Source organism: Staurois parvus, unplaced genomic scaffold, assembly GCF_062004578.1.
Source record: "Staurois parvus isolate SC_StPar_1 unplaced genomic scaffold, SC_StPar_1.0 ptg000414l, whole genome shotgun sequence".
Taxonomy (NCBI): Eukaryota; Metazoa; Chordata; class Amphibia; order Anura; family Ranidae; genus Staurois; species Staurois parvus.
Window position 1 is genome coordinate 1992299 of NW_028318210.1, and position 20239 is coordinate 2012537.

At 40.0% G+C, this 20239-nt stretch overlaps 1 protein-coding gene across 7 annotated transcripts in view; it reads left to right on the forward strand.

Moving 5' to 3' along the window:
- The window catches only part of PCNX1 (pecanex 1), a 236382-nt gene that overhangs the window by 152779 nt on the left and 63364 nt on the right, over positions 1 to 20239 (forward strand). For all 7 annotated transcript variants that reach the window (XM_089686842.1, XM_089686844.1, XM_089686845.1 and 4 more), the window contains 6 exons: positions 2597 to 2706; positions 4757 to 4862; positions 9196 to 9288; positions 9431 to 9581; positions 13549 to 13690; positions 17244 to 17421. In XM_089686842.1, coding sequence (XP_089542968.1) covers positions 2597 to 2706; positions 4757 to 4862; positions 9196 to 9288; positions 9431 to 9581; positions 13549 to 13690; positions 17244 to 17421 — 780 coding nt within the window. The remainder of the gene's footprint in view (positions 1 to 2596; positions 2707 to 4756; positions 4863 to 9195; positions 9289 to 9430; positions 9582 to 13548; positions 13691 to 17243; positions 17422 to 20239) is intronic.

Sequence of the window (20239 nt, forward strand, 5' to 3'; positions counted from 1 at the left end):
AAGTTTGGTGGAGGGGGGATTATGGTGTGGGGTTGTTTCTCAGGGGTTGAGCTTGGCCCCTTCGTTCCAGTGAAGGGAACGCTTAAGGCGTCAGTATACCAAGACATTTTGGACAATTTTATGCTCCCAACTTTGTGTGAACAGTTTAGGGATGGCCCCTTCCTGTTCCAACATGACTGCGCACCAGCAAAGCAAGGTCCATAAAGACATGGATGAGCGAGTCTGGTTTGGAGCAACTTGGCTGGCCTGCACAAAGCCTGACCTCAACCCGACAGAACACCTTTGGGATGAATTACAGTGGTGACTGTGAGCCAGGCCTTCTCGACCGACATCAGCGCCTGACCTCACACATGCCCTTCTGGAAGAATGGTCAAACATTCCCATAGACACACTCCTAAACCTTGTGGACAGCCTTCCCAGAAGAGTTGAAGCTGTTATTCAGGTCAGGCGAGTTTGCTGGCCAATCAAGCACAGTAATCCCACGGTCACTGAACCAGGTTTTGGTGATTTTGGCAGTGTGGGCAGGTGCCAAGTCCTGCTGGAAAATGAAGTCGGCATCCCCATAAAGCTTGTCTGCATAAGGAAGCAGGAAGTGCTCCAAAATCTCCTGGTAGACGGCTGCGTTGACCCTGGACTTAAGCCCAGGTAGGACGCTTCTGACGTTGTTTGTTCAGGAGCAGCTTGACCAGAGGAATATGACATTTGAAGCCCATGTCCAGGATCCGTCTGTGTGTGGTGGCTCTTGATGCACTGACTCCAGCCTCAGTCCACTCCTTGTGAAAGTCCCCAACACTTTTTAATGGCCTTTTCCTGACAGTCCTCTCCAGGCTGCGGTCATCCTTGCTGCTTGTGCACCTTTATCTTCCACACTTTTCCCTTCCACATAACTTTCTATTAATGTGCTTTGATACAGCACTTTGGGAACATCCAACTTCTTTTGCAATTACCTTTTGAGGCTTTCCCTCCTTATGGAGGGTGTCGATGGTTTTCTGCACAACTGTCAGGCCAGCAGTCTTTCCCATGATTGTGATTCCTACTGAACCAGACTGAGAGACCATTTAAAGGCTCAGGAACCCTTTGCAGGTGTTATGGCTTAATTAGCTGATTAGAGTGGGACACTTTGAGCCGAGAATATTGCACCTTTTCACAATATTCTAATTTTCTGAGATTGTGGATTTGGGGCTTTCATGAGCTGTAAGCCATAATCATCACAATTCTAACAAATCACGGCTTGAACTATCTTGCTTTGCATGTAATGAGTCTATCTCATATATTAGTTTCACCTTTTAAGTTGCATTACTGAAATAAATGAACTTTTGCACGATATTCTATTTTTTCGAGTTTCACCTGTAGCTGCTAAGGGTGGGCCAACTGAATACTGAACCCCACGGACTAAGACTGGGATGCCATTAAAGTTCATGGGCGTGTAAAGGCAGGCGTCCCAATACTTTTGGCAATATAGTGTATATACACACACGCATACACACAAAATAATATCCTTCAATCAATCCAGCCAATGTCCAAATAAATAATCCTTTAAACAGACCTGATATCCACCCTGTAGTTTTTATCAAAAGTCCTCTAGTTAGACAAAAAATAGTGTTCACAGCAGTGCACTCCTCCACCACCTGTTGAACACACACTCAACAACTTTTGTTGCCAATCTCTCTTAAAGGCAAAATCGATTTGGAACAACCTGGCCACAGGTCTATCTATTCAAGAAGCATTAAACCAGGTTTTGACCAGCTCATCTGCACTTAGGTTGCTCCCTGTAATGTTTGATATTAACAACCGTGTTCCATCATGTAAATAAGATGTCCGCTTCCCCAGCACAAAAGAGGCACTCTCACTTCACTGATACAGCAGGCCATGCTGTATGTGGATAACCTCTACCCTGTAAGTTGAAACTTCACACACCGTTAGGCTCAACCCCATCGGCGTTTCATTGCTATGATGAATTTAACAAGTGGGTTAGCAAATACCTTTTTCAATCCACTTTAGAACACCCCAGACCTTCAAATATGGGATTGCACTGTAAGTTTGCGAGCAAATTCTGAATCTGAAGTTTTTTGGTTGCTGAATCTGGCCTTCCGTCAACCATCTCATGTGCTTGTATACTTGGCCCATCACTGTGATTAAAGGTTTTACTATCCAATAGCAAGCTGTAAACAATGGGAAGAGACAGTTTAGAGCCCATGAATTAGGAGGCTGATTGGTAGAGCGCTTGAGGTTTTGGGGGCACAGGGGTGCTCTACAGGGATTTAGACCTTTGGGTGCCTGCAGAATTACATGATGATAATTGCTAATCTTACTGAAATTAAAAGCTTGGTTTCTTCTAGATCAGGGTAGAAAACAAACTGAACAATGCCCAATGTTGTCTCTGGGCATAGACTTTACAAAGTCTTGTTGACACTTCATTGTTGCTTGACATGTTATAAGGTCACATGACCAGCAAAGTAAAACCACTCATCATTAGTATGTGTAGCATATTATGTTAGTAACAATTTATTTTTTTTATCTTACATGAGATTTCAAATAAAAATCACATTAAAATGTTTATTCTCCAATTGACTATTTTGTTCTCTCTCCTGTTCAGGATCCTTGGGATGCCCCGCATGTTCCTGTATTGTTTTCTATTTTCTGTGGTGTGTTAGTGGCCGTTTCTTACCATCTCAGCAGACAAAGCAGTGATCCCTCTGTCCTCATGTGAGTTATTGGATGAATTTTAGTATGAAAGGAAACCCTAAGTATAACTATTTAAAAATGTTCCCTCCCCTGTCCTCCTGCCTATCTTCCCTAACCTGTAAAAAGAGATCTGTGCACTTATTTTCTGTCCACTCCGGTATGGTCACGTGGTCTTGCAGCTGTGTGTAAGGGAGCATTCAATGACACCTGTGAATTCCAGGAGCTGTGACATCACTCATAGGCTCCCATGGCCCAGCTGTCCTTGGCCCTCTCTTCTCCCCTGCAGCAGCTGCTCAGAGAGCCAGAGCTGTAGGATAAAGTGACAGGAACCAGAACAGATTAGTCTCCAATCAATCCCTATGCAGTTTGTTTGATTTTATGCCATGGCTGTACTCAGGACAGCAGCATCCCTCCAAGATTAAATTAGATGCTGTCCTCTGTCATTTATTTTCAAATGCCTGAGTTTTGCTGAGCAGTTGAGGCTCTGCCATTTGACATTTAAGGTCAAAAGATGAAGCTCTGTACAAGAGGGCAAGAGGTTTAAAGTCAATTTTGCTAGAGGTGCTAGACCTGTTCACAGCCTGGGCTTAGAATCCAAGTGGCTTTACAGGAATTATCTAAAGGCTTAAGCATGTTATACAATCTGGTTAGATGAAAAAAAGAAAAACTGGTTATAAATGCCTGTATTGCACTATGCAGAATACTAGAAGTAGTTATACATTTCTGTTTTTGAGTTGGTTGAGATTCACCAAGTCTGCTCCCACCCCCATGAACACACCGCTTTCTCACTGAATATGTGATACAGTCTGGAGTCTGTATTGCATGCTGGGCATTGTTTGAAATGTATGAGAGGGGCAGTGCTCTTGCATCTAGGTTTGATGTAAAGTAAGCATGGAGACTATTTCTGACCTCTCCTTCTGAAAGTGCCTGTTTTCTGGCTGTTATCTTAGGTAGTAGTGCACCAAAATGAAAATTCTTAAAGCAAAATTGCAGGATGCATTTGACTGATAACCAAAACGGAAATGGACAGTTTTTAACAAAATATATTTTTTATATATAACTATAATCGACTTTCTAATTAATATCTTTGATCTAAATGTATATGAATATGTTTTCAGCACCTTTTCGGCCAATAGGCTGCTTTCACACTGAGCAGTTTTTGCAGCACTTTTTTTTTAAAAAAAAAAAGGCACAAAAAAATGCATCCCTTTAAATTTAATGTATGCCTTGTCACTGGTCCGTCGTGCTTTCCATGCAGTGTTAAAAATCCTGCTTTCTTTTTGGTGCATATTTGGCGAGTTGAGAAAAAAAACGCACCTCCCCAATGAGTCCTGGTTCACACCAATGCATTTTTAGGGCTTTTTGCAGAAAAGCACTACAGTTCATTTAACGTGGTTTAAAATAGCGCCAAAAACGCTTGTGCAAAAACACAAAACGCACTGCAAAGCTGAAAATACGCAAATTGCATTTGTGTGAACCAGGCCTGAAATGCATTCAAAATGCATAAAAAAGGCACACGTGCTGCGTTTTTGATACATTATGCGATTTTAATCTGCCCAGCAACAGATTGGCAAAAAAAATCAAAACATTCAAAAAATGGGTAAAAAACGCAAAACACACCGCAAAACGGACAAAACACAAACTGCACTGCTGTGAACAAGGCCTCAAATGCATTGAAGGTCAATCATAAATGCAAATATTTAGCATTTTGATGCGTTTTTAGTCACATGACCCATCAAAAAAACACCCTAAGCATGGCAAAATAACACGTTTTCCGCCACCATTATTGGTAACTTTTTCCCTATCGGCACAATGCTGATAACACTATTTTCAGCCGATACATCGGTGCATCCCTACTTTTGGGGTCAGTGGACAAAGATAAGGTTAAGGACTTTTGGCTTTTTCCTCTGCCTTTTTTTTATCTGCATACCTGTTTCGGGTAGGTGTCTCACAGCATCAGAGGACATGGGCCAGTGTTATAACACAGGCAACTGACATTTTCAGTAACAATGGCAGTCCTGAGGATAGGTTTACTTTTATGTTAACTTTTTTTTTTTCTTTTTTTGGTTAGCTCACTGGTGCAATCAAAAATCTTTCCAAATAATGAGGATAAGAACCCAGAGGACCCTCTATCAGAAGTGAAGGACCCCCTTCCAGAGAAGCTGAGGAATTCTGTTGTAAGTGTTATGTACTGTAATGTTAGCTTGTACTTTTAAATTGATATTTTTTTTTGTATTCAAGCTGACCTTTTACAGTAGCATGTTTTTAAACTGCAAATACTTACGGAGATTTTGAGTTGCCACAATGTAAAATCATGTGGTGGCTACAGCTAAATTGTTTGATTGCATGTAAATTATTCAAATATAGAACTGCATAGTCTAGGATAGGATATGACATTAAAAAAAGCTTTGATGTAGCCTTGTTCTACTGTGAGTTAATAAGGCAGATATCACACCAATAATGCTGTTGAGGTGAGGCTAAAGTACAACTCCACGTTACTTAACCACTTGCCCTCCGGAGGATTTACCCCTTTCCTGACCAGGCCTTTTTTTGCTATTCAACGCTGCGCTTTTTCAACTGGTAATTGGGCAGTCATGCAATTCTGTATTCAAACAAAATGTATCTCCTTTTTTTCAACACAAGTAGAGCTTTCTTTTGGTGGTATTTGATCACCTCCTGGGTTTTTTATTTTTTTGCGCTATAACAAAAAAAGGCTGAAAATTTTGAAAAAAAACCCCACAAAATGTTATATTCTAGCGTGTAATAAAAAACATCCAATAAAATCAAATTTCACCATATAATTAGGCCACAATGTATTTTTGCTACATGACTTTGGTAAAAAAAATTCCAATAAGTGTATATTGGTTTGTGTGAAAGTTATAGCGTCTACAAACTATGGTATATATATATTGGAATTTCCACAGCTTTTACTTTGACTGCTTATCACATTTCTTGAGGTGCTAAAATGCCAAGGCAGTACAAACACCCCCAAATGACCGCTTTTCAGAAAGTAGACACCCTAAGCCAGTGGTCTCCAAACTGCAGCCTGGGGGCCGGATGTGGCCCTTTGCTTGCCTTTATCTGGCCCTTGGTACAGTTTTCCTCCCAATGATACAAGACACTATTCCTTTCCTCCCACCACCAATGGGGCAAAATTACTGCTACTAACATCAACAATGAGGCACTATTTCTCCCATTGATAACAATGATGGGGCACTATTCCTCCTACTGGCACCATTGATGGGGCACTATTTCCCCCCCCCCCCCCCCACTGACACCAACAATAGGACACTATTCCTCCTACTGACACTAATGATGGGGCACCATTTCTTCTACTGACACAACTGCGCACTCTTCCTCCCACTTACACCAATGAAGGTAAACTGGCCCTGTGTTTACAAAGTTTGGAGACTCCTGCCCTAAACTGAGACATGTTCAGTCCATGGAAGATTTATTTTTTTTCCACAAGTTTTGGAAAATGTCCAAAAATGTATTTATTTTTTTACATTTTTTAAGTTGTCATTTAAATGGTATATTGCTCACACATGACAATATATGTGGAATTACATCCCAAAATACATTCTCCTACTTCTACCGAGTATGGGGATATCATATGTGTGAGACTTTTTGGCAGCCTAGCCACATACAGGAGCTCGAAATCCAATGGCCCCTTTGAAAGCTTGAAGGTGCGTAACTTCCTCACTACCTATCACAGTTACGGAAGCCCTGAAATGCCAGAATAGCACCCACTGTACTTGTGCAGCGACTTTTCAAATGCAGTTTAAAAAAAAAATTAACTTTATTTTTATGCACAAAAACACAACATATTGGCAAATTGTTTGGTACAATATAAAAGATGATATGCCAAGTAAATAGATAGCAAACATGACATGCTTTAAAACAGCCCACGCCCTGTGCAACGGCGACATACTATATACATTTTTAATATCCATTGGTAGTCTGTAAAGGCTTTTAAAGCGTCGCCTCTTTTGGATTTACACAGGAGATCTAGTACTTGAATCTGACTAATCTCGACTAATTGAGGCAGTACCCCACATGCATGTTGCAAACGCTGTTATCATACCGACACGGTGCCGGCGCTTGTGTACACCGTTGTGTGTGTGTGTTTGTGTGTGTGTGTGTGTGTGTGTGTGGGGGGGGGGGGGTTGTGATTGTCCAGATCTAGGCCTAACATCATTGGCCTGAATCTGGTGAGTGATCAATGCTGTATTGAATCACAGTACCACAGGGCCAGCAGGGGCACAGTCACCCCCTACCCGTGAACACTGTGGGGGAGCGTGGGTCATGTATATACAGGGCCTTCACTAAGTATTCATACCCCTTGAAACTTTCCACATTTTGTCATGTTACAACCAGAAACGTAATGTATTTTATTGGTGTTTTGTGTGATAGACCAACAAAGTGGCAGGAAAATGATAAATGGTTTTCACCTTTTTTTACAAATAAATATGTGAAAAGTGTGACGTGCATTTGTATTCAGCCCCTTTATAGAACCGCTTTTTGCTGCAATTACAGCTGCAAGTCTTTTTGGGGATGTCTCTACCAGCTTTGCACATCTAGCAAGTGAAAGTTTTGCCCATTCTTCTTTGCAAAATAGCTCAATCTCTGTCAGATTGGATGGAGAGCGTCTGTGAACAGCAATTTTCAACTCTTGCCACAGATTCTCAATTGGATTTAAGTCTGGAATTTGACTGGACCATTCTAACACATGAATATGCTTTGATCTAAACCAGGGGTAGGCAACCTGCGGCTCTCTAGCTCTTGTGGAACTACATTTCCCATGAGGCATTGCAGCATTACAAAACTGACAGTTACAGCTATGACTTGCAGAGGCATGATGGAACTTGTAGTCCTGCAACAGCTGGAGAGCCACAGGTTGCCTACCCCTGATCTAAAACATTCCATTGTAGCTCTGGCTGTATGTTTAGGGTTGTTGTCCTGCTGGAAGGTGAACCTCCGCCCCAGTCTCAAGTATTTTGCAGACTCTAAAAGGTTTTCTTCTAAGATTGCCCTGTATTTGGCTCCATCCATCTTCCCATCAACTCTGACCAGCTTCCCTGTCCCTGCTGAAGAAAAGCATTCCCACAACATGATGCTGCCACCACCATGTTTCACGGAGGGGATGGTGTGTTCAGGGTGATATGCAGTGTTCGTTTTCTGCCACACAGTGTTTTGCTTTTAGGCCAAAAAGCTCAATTATGGTCTCATCTGACCTTCTTCCACATGTTTGCTGTGTCCTCCACATGGCTTCTCGCAATCTGCAAACAGATCTTCTTATGGCTTTCTTTCAACAATGGTTTTCTTCTTGTCACTCTTCCATAAAGTCCAGATTTGTGAAGTGCACGGCTAATAGTTGTCCTGTGGACAGATTCTCCTACCTGAGATGTGGATCTCTGCATCTCCTCCAGATTTACTATGGGTCTCTTGGCTGCTTCTCTGATTAATGCTAGGTGACTTCTGAAGGCAATTGGTTCCACTAGATTTTAGTTATGGGAATCAGAGTAAAAGGGTCTGAATACAAATGCACGCCACACTTTTTAAGATATTTATTTGTAAAAAATTTTGATAACCATTTATCACTTTCCTTCCACTTCACAATTATGGTCCACTTTGGGTTGGTCTATCACATAAAATCCCAATAAAACACATATACGTTTTTGGTTGTAACATGACAAGATGTGAAAAATATCAAGGGGTATGAATACTTTTTCAAGGCATTGTATATGTGACTTTGCTCTGGGAGTCTGCCCTATAGCAATAAAACTGCTATAGGGCGGAGGGCAAGTGGTTAATGGGTGTTGCTACCTAGCTGGATGGAACACTGCAGAATCTCAAGCACTAGCAAAAAAGAAGCAACAAGGGACATCTTACCAGTATGGCCAGGAGAAGAGTGCATGAATAAAAGTGAGTGCACCCTTAGTGATTTTGTCATTGGTGATTTGTTTTCCAGAACTGCTATTGTGGTTTGATTCTAATTTGAAGCAAGCAGATATAAGCCTTTAGCAACCTAGTATAGCATGCACCTTTTTATGTAGTAGAGAAAATGTAGACTGGACTTGTGCTGGAATCTGCATAGTCTTGCTAAATATGACAGTTGCTCTCCGTCACCCTCCTGTCCTCCCACTTTACAAACACCTTACTGTGTTGTGGGCACAGTCAGGCAGTTGACAGAGCAGCAGCAAGTTTAGGTGACATCTGACCCCTGACTAAACTTGATTCTGTTAAAGTACTTTTTATTTGTCTTTTGGGACAAAGTATAAATGTGTCTAAATGGAAAACTTGTCCCATAAATTAGTCTGTGGAAAAACTTTATAGTGGTACCTGCAGTTATTTGTAGAATGCTGTTGGATACATTTGATACTTCAGTTTCTAGTAATATTTTACAATGATTCCCATTTTATATTTTATAACATGTTACTTGTTCTTGCTGTTATGTGATAGAATTCTGCTTAGTGCAATCTAATTACAATTCATATTTTTCTTTCCTAGAATGAGAGACTGCAGTCTGATCTGGTTGTCTGTATAGTGATTGCAGTTTTGTATTTTGCTATTCATGTCAGCACTGTGTTTACAGCATTACAGGTAAGACTTTCCTCTTCCCATCAAATTTTTTATGGCTGCTGGTTTACTAGTGGTATTAAAAAAAAAAACAAAAACATTCCACTTAATAGAATTCCTACCTAAAATATCTACATAATTATTCACTGTACTACTTTTTTTTCAGCCTGTTCTGAGTTACGTTCTCTATGCAGTAGTTGGTTCAGTTGGTTTCCTAACTCACTACGTTCTACCACAAGTACGCAAGCAACTTCCCTGGCACTGCTTCTCTCACCCGCTGCTAAAAACTAAGGAATATTACCAATTTGAAGTTCGAAGTAAGTGAAGTTAGATTTTTTTTTAAGGTGTTTCTTGTGGCATACTATCAACATTTTCATTTTATTCAAGTTTAGAGCTTTTTCAGCTATGCTATAAATTTCAGATATTGCGTTTCTCAGTATTCTGTAACATCAACTTATTAACCACTTGCCCTCCAGATGATTTACCTCCCTTCCTGGCCAGGCCATTTTTTGCGATACAGCACTGCGTCCGTGTAACTGACAATTGCACGGTCATGCAACGCTGCACTCAAATAAAATGTATGTTCTTTTTTTCCCCACAAATAGAGCTTTCTTTTGTGGTACTTGATCGCCTCTGCGGTTTTTATTTTTTTGCGCTATAAAAAAAAGACCTAGTGGTGTGACCCTCCTGCGCTCCAAATATAGTGTTTTAAATAATACAAATTAAATATATGAACCCCAAACAGCTGCTAGCATTAAATCATATACCAGTGATCAAGTGAATATAAACCATATAAATGCTGCGCTACATTCAAAATTAAAGTGAATGTGGAATCCGATAATATAAATCAATATAGTGACAATATTATGTAAATAAATATATAAGTGCTTAATGATAACAAAAATTATCACATCTATCACATATATAAGCACTATCACACATATAAGTGCTTAATGATAACAAAAATTATCACATCAAACACCCCAAAAATTATAAAAATACAAACTTAAATCTATACGCATGTGCATAAATTACACATACATATAGTTATATCACACGTGCAAATGTGAAGTGAAATAATGGCTTATTAAACGCACAGAAAAACAAATCTATAAATGTTGAAGGTGAAATAAAAAAAATGTGAAGTGAAATAATTGCTTATTAAACGCACAGAAAGTCCAATTAAATGTTGAAGGTGAACAAAAATGATAACGGTGTTTCCAATAATACTGCAAAGTGACCACAGGTGAACCAAATCGTGCAGGTATCTGAGTGTAGATAGAGCTTGTGAATCCAACCACCTTCTGGATTAGCCTCTCACCTCATCCCTTCGACCCTTGCGGATCAAAGAGCAATAATGGATCCCTCTCACAGATCCTCCAGGCACCACAGCCTTCCGGAAACGCTTTTCAAATTTCAATAATCCCACTCAAGCTCTTCTCCAGGTATAGGTGAAACATCAATCCCTCAGAACAAAAAGAGGAATCCTCCCATAGTGTAGTATATTTATTTATTTATACCATAGGAACATAGGAACATAAACTTGTAGGTAGAAAATTCCACTTACATAGCAGCCAGTCCACATGAGACCCTCATGCTCTCAGATGAGGATAAATCTGTGTTGTTGGGTGTACAGCTGAATAACAGGTGTACCAAGATGGCCGCCACGCCGGAAATACGTCACCGCGCTTACGCCGACGCGTTACGTCACAATATCACGTGACTTCATCAGGGCTGTCAGCCCTGATGAAGTCACGTGATATTGTGACGTAACGCGTCGGCGTAAGCGCGGTGACGTATTTCCGGCGTGGCGGCCATCTTGGTACACCTGTTATTCAGCTGTACACCCAACAACACAGATTTATCCTCATCTGAGAGCATGAGGGTCTCATGTGGACTGGCTGCTATGTAAGTGGAATTTTCTACCTACAAGTTTATGTTCCTATGGTATAAATAAATAAATATACTACACTATGGGAGGATTCCTCTTTTTGTTCTGAGGGATTGATGTTTCACCTATACCTGGAGAAGAGCTTGAGTGGGATTATTGAAATTTGAAAAGCGTTTCCGGAAGGCTGTGGTGCCTGGAGGATCTGTGAGAGGGATCCATTATTGCTCTTTGATCCGCAAGGGTCGAAGGGATGAGGTGAGAGGCTAATCCAGAAGGTGGTTGGATTCACAAGCTCTATCTACACTCAGATACCTGCACGATTTGGTTCACCTGTGGTCACTTTGCAGTATTATTGGAAACACCGTTATCATTTTTGTTCACCTTCAACATTTAATTGGACTTTCTGTGCGTTTAATAAGCAATTATTTCACTTCACATTTTTTTTATTTCACCTTCAACATTTATAGATTTGTTTTTCTGTGCGTTTAATAAGCCATTATTTCACTTCACATTTGCACGTGTGATATAACTATATGTATGTGTAATTTATGCACATGCGTATAGATTTAAGTTTGTATTTTTATAATTTTTGGGGTGTTTGATGTGATAATTTTTGTTATCATTAAGCACTTATATGTGTGATAGTGCTTATATATGTGATAGATGTGATAATTTTTGTTATCATTAAGCACTTATATATTTATTTACATAATATTGTCACTATATTGATTTATATTATCGGATTCCACATTCACTTTAATTTTGAATGTAGCGCAGCATTTATATGGTTTATAAAAAAAAGACCGCCAATTTTTTGGGGAGAAAAATTTTTTTGCTTATTAAACATATCCAGTAAAAATTTTTTTTTAAAAATTGTCAAATTTAGGCCAATCTCCATACGTGTAATTTAATTGGTTTACGTGAAAGTTATAGTGTCAAATGGCGGTATATATACTAGGTTTTTTTTTTTTATATATATATGCTAGTAGTGGTGGTGATCAGTGACTTATAACGGGACTGCAGAGGGTATTCTGACACTGGGGGAACTGACTAACTGTCACTGACATCCCCAGTGACACCAATACAGTGATCAGTGCTAATAAAAAGCACTGACACTGTACTAATGACACTGGGCAGGAAGGGGTTAACATCTGGGGTGATCAAAGGGTTAACTGTGTGCTGTTTCGCTGTGTGTGTTTTACACTGTAAGCACACTGCTTTGTATGGCTCTGCTATGCAGAGCCATACAAAGCAGTGTGCAGGAGCTGACGGGAGAGATCTGTATTGTTTACATACAGGTCTCCCCCTTGTCAGTGATACACTGTGATCACTGGCCAGGACCCGGTGATTGACAGTCGAGGCCGCCAATGGCGGCGCAAGTAGGGCGCGTGCATGCGCCCCCTACCCAGAAATTCAGAATCTCTCTCACACACACGTGTGATTTTTCGCACCCCTTCCACCCTGTAGCAGGATTTCTGCTATAGGGCAGCGGGAAAGCGGTTAGAGGGAGCTCTGTACACAATTTTAAAATTTTTTTAAAGCAGTATGCAGTTTACCAATTTTTAGATGTGATGGCTACATTTTGTTTTTGTTTTTTTTGTTTTTTTTGTTTTTTTGTTTTGTTTTTTACGCTTGCTTTCTTTTATTTTCACCTGGTAATCAAGCCACACACCACTGCAACTGCATAGGAGACAAGGAGTTTTGCCTTGTCTATGTGGTGAGACTGTGCCGTAATAGCCACCCAACGAAGTCCCACTTCATGTGGTGTGAACCAGCCCTTAGTACAGCTGACTAGAGATTCTTTTTTGGCTGTGCTTAGAGTTCCACTTTAATACACTCTATTCACTTAGGCTTCCTTTCAGCAACATGTCTGAAATAAGCATGAGTTTTCTGGTCATTTAGGTACCAGCATAAGAAAGTTGACAGTTCAGAATCTGAAGGGTAAGGGTGCTTTCACACCTGCGAATGCACTCTGCCTCTGATTAGATGCAAGAGCCCCAACGGGATACCAACGATTAGCTGTGGGAAAGCAGTAGGAGGCTGCTGGTTCTCACAGGAAATCACAGTCACTTGCATATAATCCGTCATACAGCAATCACATGAGTGGCTGGCCCCGACACTCATTTTTTTCATACATATTAACGAACGAGGACTCTTGTTTTCTTACAGTCACCAATTAGGAAGTATTCTATTCATTAAGTTTTTCATGTTTTGGGTGAACTAAGTGTTTAAAGAAACTGAAGAGGAAGGAAATATCTGTGTTGCACCTAGCAACCATTTAGATGTCTGCTTTCATTTTTCTAATCTTTATAACAACCAATTACCAGCTAGGTTTTGTAAATGTGTATCTCTGAAATGTTTTTTATTCTGAGCTCAATGCTTTTTTTCCCAAGATGCTGCTCATATGATGTGGTTCGAGAAGGCTCATGTTTGGCTGCTTTTTGTAGAGAAGAATGTTATTTATCCTCTTATAGTTCTCAATGAACTGAGCAACGGTGCCAAGGAAATAGGCAGTCCGAAGAAACTGGGGGCTGAGTGAGTAAATTATTCAAATTCTTCTTTTGTTTTTTTTCCAGCTATTTGCAGGATTGTATCTTTAAATATAAGCCCCTTTTCTTACTTTAAAATGGGGACCCCCCCCCAAAAAAAATAACATTCTTATCCCCATTGGCCCTGTCGATCCCAGGAGCTTGCAAGTAACACAAGAGAGGAGGACCGACGTGCATCAGTGTGCCAGGTAGATCTGTCACAGCAGCTTCCCTGTGCCACAAAGAGAAGAAAAAACAGGGAGCACCACCAACTAAGTGTTGATATATTAATAAAATGAGGAAAGATTAAAATTGGCCATTACATTTATTATTTAGATAAAAGCATGTAATATCCACTGTAGGGATCTGCAGAGCTCGGCAGGGGCATGGCTGGGTAGGCAGAGCAGTGCCAGAAAGTGGCTGGGAGTAGTGTGCAGAGTACATTGTGGAAGCGCTACTGGAGCCTGCAGGTAAGTCTGAGAGGTGGCTGGGATATGGAGCATCTTCTGAAGCCAGTGCGCGCTGTTTTTCTGGAGCCAAAGCGGGGATTCAGAGGAAAGCAGTGGAATGATGTGGAGGGCATGGCTGTGTATTTCGGAGCAACAGGGACCACCCCTTTGGCAAACTATATATGGGGACTGGATAGAATGCTTATGAATAGGGAGGAGAGAGGGGGCTGGGCATGCTGCTTGCAAAATGCAGTGGTTTGACTGGCAAAAGGAGTCTGTTCAGGTAGCATAAGAGCATCTCTATATCCTCTCTTTGAGCAAGAACAACAGCATGGGAAGATTATACAAAAAAACATCCTGGGAGGATATACAAAAAACATGTAAAGAACACATAGATAAGAGTGGGAGAGCATATTTCAATTTCTGAGCGACCAAGGGGATATATGTAAATAAAAAGGGGCATTGAAATGGATTCAGAGGAGCAGTGTATAAAACATGTACAGTAAGACGTACAGATAATAAATGAAAGTAATAAATGATGAATAATAGTAAAAAAGAACTATTTGGATGACCTTATTGGGGCAAATGCATGGATATAATGTAGGGAAAAAGCGATCCTAAGTAAATTGGGTATGTATACTATATTCCCAAAAGTGTTGAGACGCCTGCCTTTACACTCCATAAAAACCGTATTAATTGATAATAAAATGAGTTACTAGACTAAAAATAATGTAGAAATGTTGAAAATATTTAGGAAAGAGAGAAACAGAAACCCTATAATTCTTTACATATAGTTGGATAATGGTTCTGCAGATGGACAGTGAGATTTTTTTTTTTTTTTTTGAAGATTGACGATCAAAGACAATTAGCTGTGCAAATGGACCATGTAAAAAACATTAGAAAAGCAAATAGTGTCATATGAGTAAATAAATAGACATAGTGTTACCATATGATTAGTATTCCAGTGAAGAATATTGTGAACAGGTGGGTGTACAGGTAAGCTATGCTGCACTGCATAAGGAAACTTCTTATGTATTCTAGACTACAGACCGCCCTATACTGTGCCCTCTTGCGCCCCCCCCCCCCATCCTTCCTTCCTGGAGTGTGCCCTACTTATCCTTGTGCACTGCTCTACCTACTGCTTACGCTGGCCAGAATGCAGAGCAGACAGCCAGTCTAGTGTTGAGGCCAGCCAAGCTGGAAACTAGTTGAGCAATCAGCCTGCAGTACCAGTTCTGCCTTCATAATGGACTCCAGCATCAGACTTCTGGGAGTGACCAATTACTCTCCAGACATGAAAAAATTTGTGAATGAAAGAGAATACCAAGTTTCTTACCAAGCCTAACTTTTTAAGGTAGGCTAGGTTTATACTTTTACAGTTACTTTTGTTTTATTATACCTTTTTTTTAGTTTTCTTCATCATGCTGTTCTTACATTCTATTGGGGCCTAGCTAATTCATTTGTTTGGAGAAAAAAAAAGATGCTACTTCCTGTTGATGTTTGATCTCTTCCATGTTCAAAGGTTTGCCTACCCCTGGCCAATAAAATACCATCCAGATGAACCACAGGTTTAACCTCTTTTTTTATGTTGTTGCTTTTGGATCATATATATGGAATATTCCATTTCGCACCTCTGTAGAAATAACCAATGTTTTAGTATTGACCCCAATTGTACATCTTGATTTTAAGGAATATTTTTTAGAAGCTGATGACATAAGGGCTGGCTGAAAAATTAAGCAGTAGAGCTATTGCTTATAGCAATCAACCAAGTTCCTGCAAATTCTGCTATGATATACTATGTGCAGGCAGGCATTTTATTGTAGATGAGATATATAATGTCTCTTCTGCAATAAAACATACCCATCTGTCTGTTCAGTGATGCCTGGAATGTAAACTGAACTGCATATGCGCAGCTCAGCTTACAGCTGCCGTGTCTATTCTATGTCAAAGAAGATGGCTAAAACCACAGGAGAAGATTCCTGCGCCAGTGAGGGAGCGTTGTGAGGTAGTATCCTCCTTGTAGTTTAACTTTAAGAGTCCATGCACACTGACTTAAAAAAACTAAAATGCTGCTCCTAGAGGAGCGTTTTGCCTTTGGAGCAACTAATGTTATTCTATGTGTCCAAGCACATTAGGATATTTAGAGGCACATGTTAAGTTCAGCGTTTAGAGGCAGAAAAAAATCACTTCTGTTTTGCATTTTTGAAAGCCGCTTTCTGGACAAAAAAAAAGAACGCTAAACATGTCTAAACACTAGTACAAAATGCACTCATAATGGAGTTTTTTTTTTTTAAGCCAGTGTGAATGGACCCAAGTAATGGTATATTTTCTTTCAATTTCATTCATTCCCTTAGTAAAGCCCTTCATTAAATGTAATATTTTGTGAAAGTGCCATACACAGGTGCAAGCTTAAGAAGAAGGGTCCAACCCACTTCTGCAGAGAAGCATAAAATCCTAGCCTACAAATATTATCTGGCCCTGACCAAATTTAAATGGAAGGTATGTTTAGATGAAATTAGCAGGTTGGGTAGTAAAGAATTTTATGTAAAAAAGTTCACCTATACTTTTGTCCTGTAGCAGTTAATTTACAGATTGATCTTGTATGCACTTGCAAGGTTGTGTGTTTTGGAAGCTTAAAGTAGAACTATAGGCATTTTTTTTAAATTTTGGATAGAGTAAGGAAGGATCATAACTCCTCTGTTTACATTTTGCCATTTGTGTCCCATTGGAGAAATTTCCGTTCACTTCCTGTCTCATAGCCGAAACAGGGAGTGAGGAAATTCTTGCAAATTAAGGGAATCTTGTGGGGACCCCCAGGTCACCAGAACTATTGTCCCAATTGGATGTCCTCCCCTCTATTACTTTTCTGGGGACAACCCAAAATGTGGGATTTTCTTTTACTTACACTTTCATTGATAATGGATAACAGGACAAACCGATAATGCCGATAGCACTAAAAACTACCTGATGTTGTAATTCTTCTCCACTCTGTCCGAAACGGAGAAATAAATTGTTGCCTTTAGTTGTACTTTTAACTTGAAAATAAAGTTGAGAAGTGCAACAATGTTGTATACACCAGATAAGATGTAACCCTTTCACTTGCATTGACAGGGTTGGTGCATTGATGATCACCATTGCAGGGATGAAGCTTCTAAGGTCTTCATATAGCAGCCCCACCTGCCAATATGCCACATTCATCTTCACAGTACTCTTCTTTACATTTGATTACAAGGAGTGCTCAGAGAAGCTTCTGCTGGACCTATTCTTTATGTCAATACTTTTCAGCAAGGTATTGTATGGCTACCTACCACATTCCTATGATATATTACAAATGTTTTAATCAACACAGTCATGTATGTGTGTGGTAGAATTGAAATGTGTTTATTTCACTGTTTGAGCAGTTTATTGCTTATGTATTGAACCTGCTAGAAAGGTTTCCCCTTTTACCGATTAATTTATGTTTCAAATCAGCTATGCGAGTCTGGCCTAAGGTATACCTGATACACTTTAGATATGTTCATCATTCCCATAGTAGAGCTCCTTATAGCCAATCTTCAAAGACAAATACTTAAATAGAACAGTAGACAAATATTAGTGAAGACCAAAAGCCCCCTTGGACTAGATATTAGACTGTTTTAAAATGAACCTTTTTATTCCTAAAAAATATAAGCTTAAAGGCACTTTCATGATGCTCTGCAATTTAGTTTTGATTGCCCTTTTAATTACCATGCAGCTTAAACATACAAAACTGTGCTGCTTTTGACAGGAAAAATTTAAATTTTAGTGCAAAGTCAACCGGTAAACCCGTCTCAATCTCTTGGCCTCCCCAGGCTCCTGACTTAAGCAAAGGATTTTTCACAGGGTAAGGTAGAGGTGGCTTTGATATGTAGGCTGTGATTAGCAGCCTGACTTCATCATCTTCACTACTTACTCTGTTTCTTGGAACACATGAACAGTTTTTGTTAACTAATTTTGTACTGGCCAGTTGTTTTTAAGCCAGACAGTTTATTTACAGTTTATTTACAGTTGTTCTCAAAATTTGCATACCCTGGCAGAAATTGTGAAATTGTGGCATTGATATTGAAAATATGACTGATCATGCCAAACAAATTGTATTTTATTTATATTTCTGTGGTTTTTAGTGAACAGTTTTACAAAAGAAAAAGACATAAGTAAAACAAACAATATCAATGAATAATGTGCCATCGTATATACACAGAGAAACCTCAAACAATAAAGTCTACCGCAACAAGTGACAGTTAAGACAAGACATAAATCCCAGCCAATTTGAGGTCAAGTATATCTCGCCTTGCCAACATAGAGAATAAAATGCAGAGCAGTACAAAAAGAGTAGAAAGGAAAGTCCAGATGAGGGTCATTTAGGCACAGAAAGGTATTGGATCCATGGGTTCCATGTGTGATCAAATTTCTTCGAATTATTGTGGAGGACACAGGTGAGTTTGTCATTGACTATGTTAAAAAGAAACTTAATTGGATCATGATTAAGTGGCATGACTGATTGCCTCCAGTATCTAGCTATAGTAATTATCTCTGCCAGAAACATATAAGAAATCAATTTATGAGATTTCTTGGGAACTTTATCTGGAAATTTGTGAAAGAGCGCCCTCTCCGGGGATCTGCGAATATTTATACCTGTCACTGAGTTTACCAAATTGAACATTCGAATCCAAAATCTAGTTACAAGCGGGCATTGCCACCAGATGTGAATCATAGACCCAACCTGGCCACAACACCAGAAACACAGCGCAGAGGCAGACGGATGCATCTTCGCTATCCGGGTAGGCACCAGATACCATCTCAACAAAGTTTTATAATTAGCTTCAATTAAGGTAGTATTGATAGACATTTTAGACAGTGCCAAGGCGATATCTTGCCACTCCGATAATTCATAGTTGACAGCCAAATATTTTTCTCAATGTTCCATGTAAGGGAGTTTACAATTCGGGTCAGTGAGGAGAGCATATATTGCAGAGACCCGACCCTTTGGGGAATCCTTGTTCCTGCAGGATAGTTCGAAGGCGGTGAGCAAAGGTGACTCGTCCAATAAAGCGAGCTTCAAGTGGATAAATGAGACAATTTGGTTGTATATAAAGATCTCAGTAGTAGTCATATGTAACTTGTCTTTAAAATATTGCAGAGAATGTATACAAGAACCAATAAGATTGTCTGCTATCTTCAGGAAGCCCTTATTGATCCACCATTGAAAAAGGGCCGGTGTTAATCCAGGCACAAATTCAGGGTTGCAAAAGATCAGAGCAATAGTATGTGGTGATGCCAGTGACTTGTGGTGGCGTACCCTGTCCCACACTGCCAAGGAGAACGACAAGGTGGAGCACAATATAGGAGGACGCAATCGACTAGGAAGCCAGAGTAATGCCCCAATAGACAAAGGGGAACAGGAAAGAGCTTCTACAGAAACCCAGTGGGGGAGTATGTACCCCAACAGCAATATTAGCTAGTTGGGCGATCTGCGCTGCTTGGAAATACGCGTGGAGATTAGGAAGGCCAATACCACCCCGCGATCTAGAAGCATGTAACGTTTTCTGGTTCATCCGAGGCCGTATATTATTCCAAATAAAACGAAAAACCTCAGCTTGTAGTAGCCACAAGTCTCGTCGTGGAATTGCTATCGGCAAGGTCCGGAAGTAATAGAGTAATCGAGGCAGAAATGTCATGTTGATTGAGTTAACTCTACTAAACCAGGACAAATAATTATCAGCCCAATGATGGAGATCGTCCCTAAGTGTTTTAAAGAGGGGAGGGTAATTAGCCTGACAAAGTTGTCTCGATGGAATTGGTGAGGTGTTCTCCTAAGTAGGGTAAAGATATATTCGCCCATTGAAAATCATAGGAAGATCTAAGCTGCTGTTCATCAGATATGGGTAAGGAAACATTAAGGGCAGTCGTTTTTTGGGAATTAAGGGACAGCCCAGAAGGAATGGAGAATTGGCGTAATAAAGATAGTAAATTTGGAATGGTTATCAAAGGAGAAGTAATATACATAAGAACATCATCGGCCAATAGGGCACATTTATGTTCCTGTTGGCCACAATGGACGCCATGAATTTGGGTATGAGACCGAATTA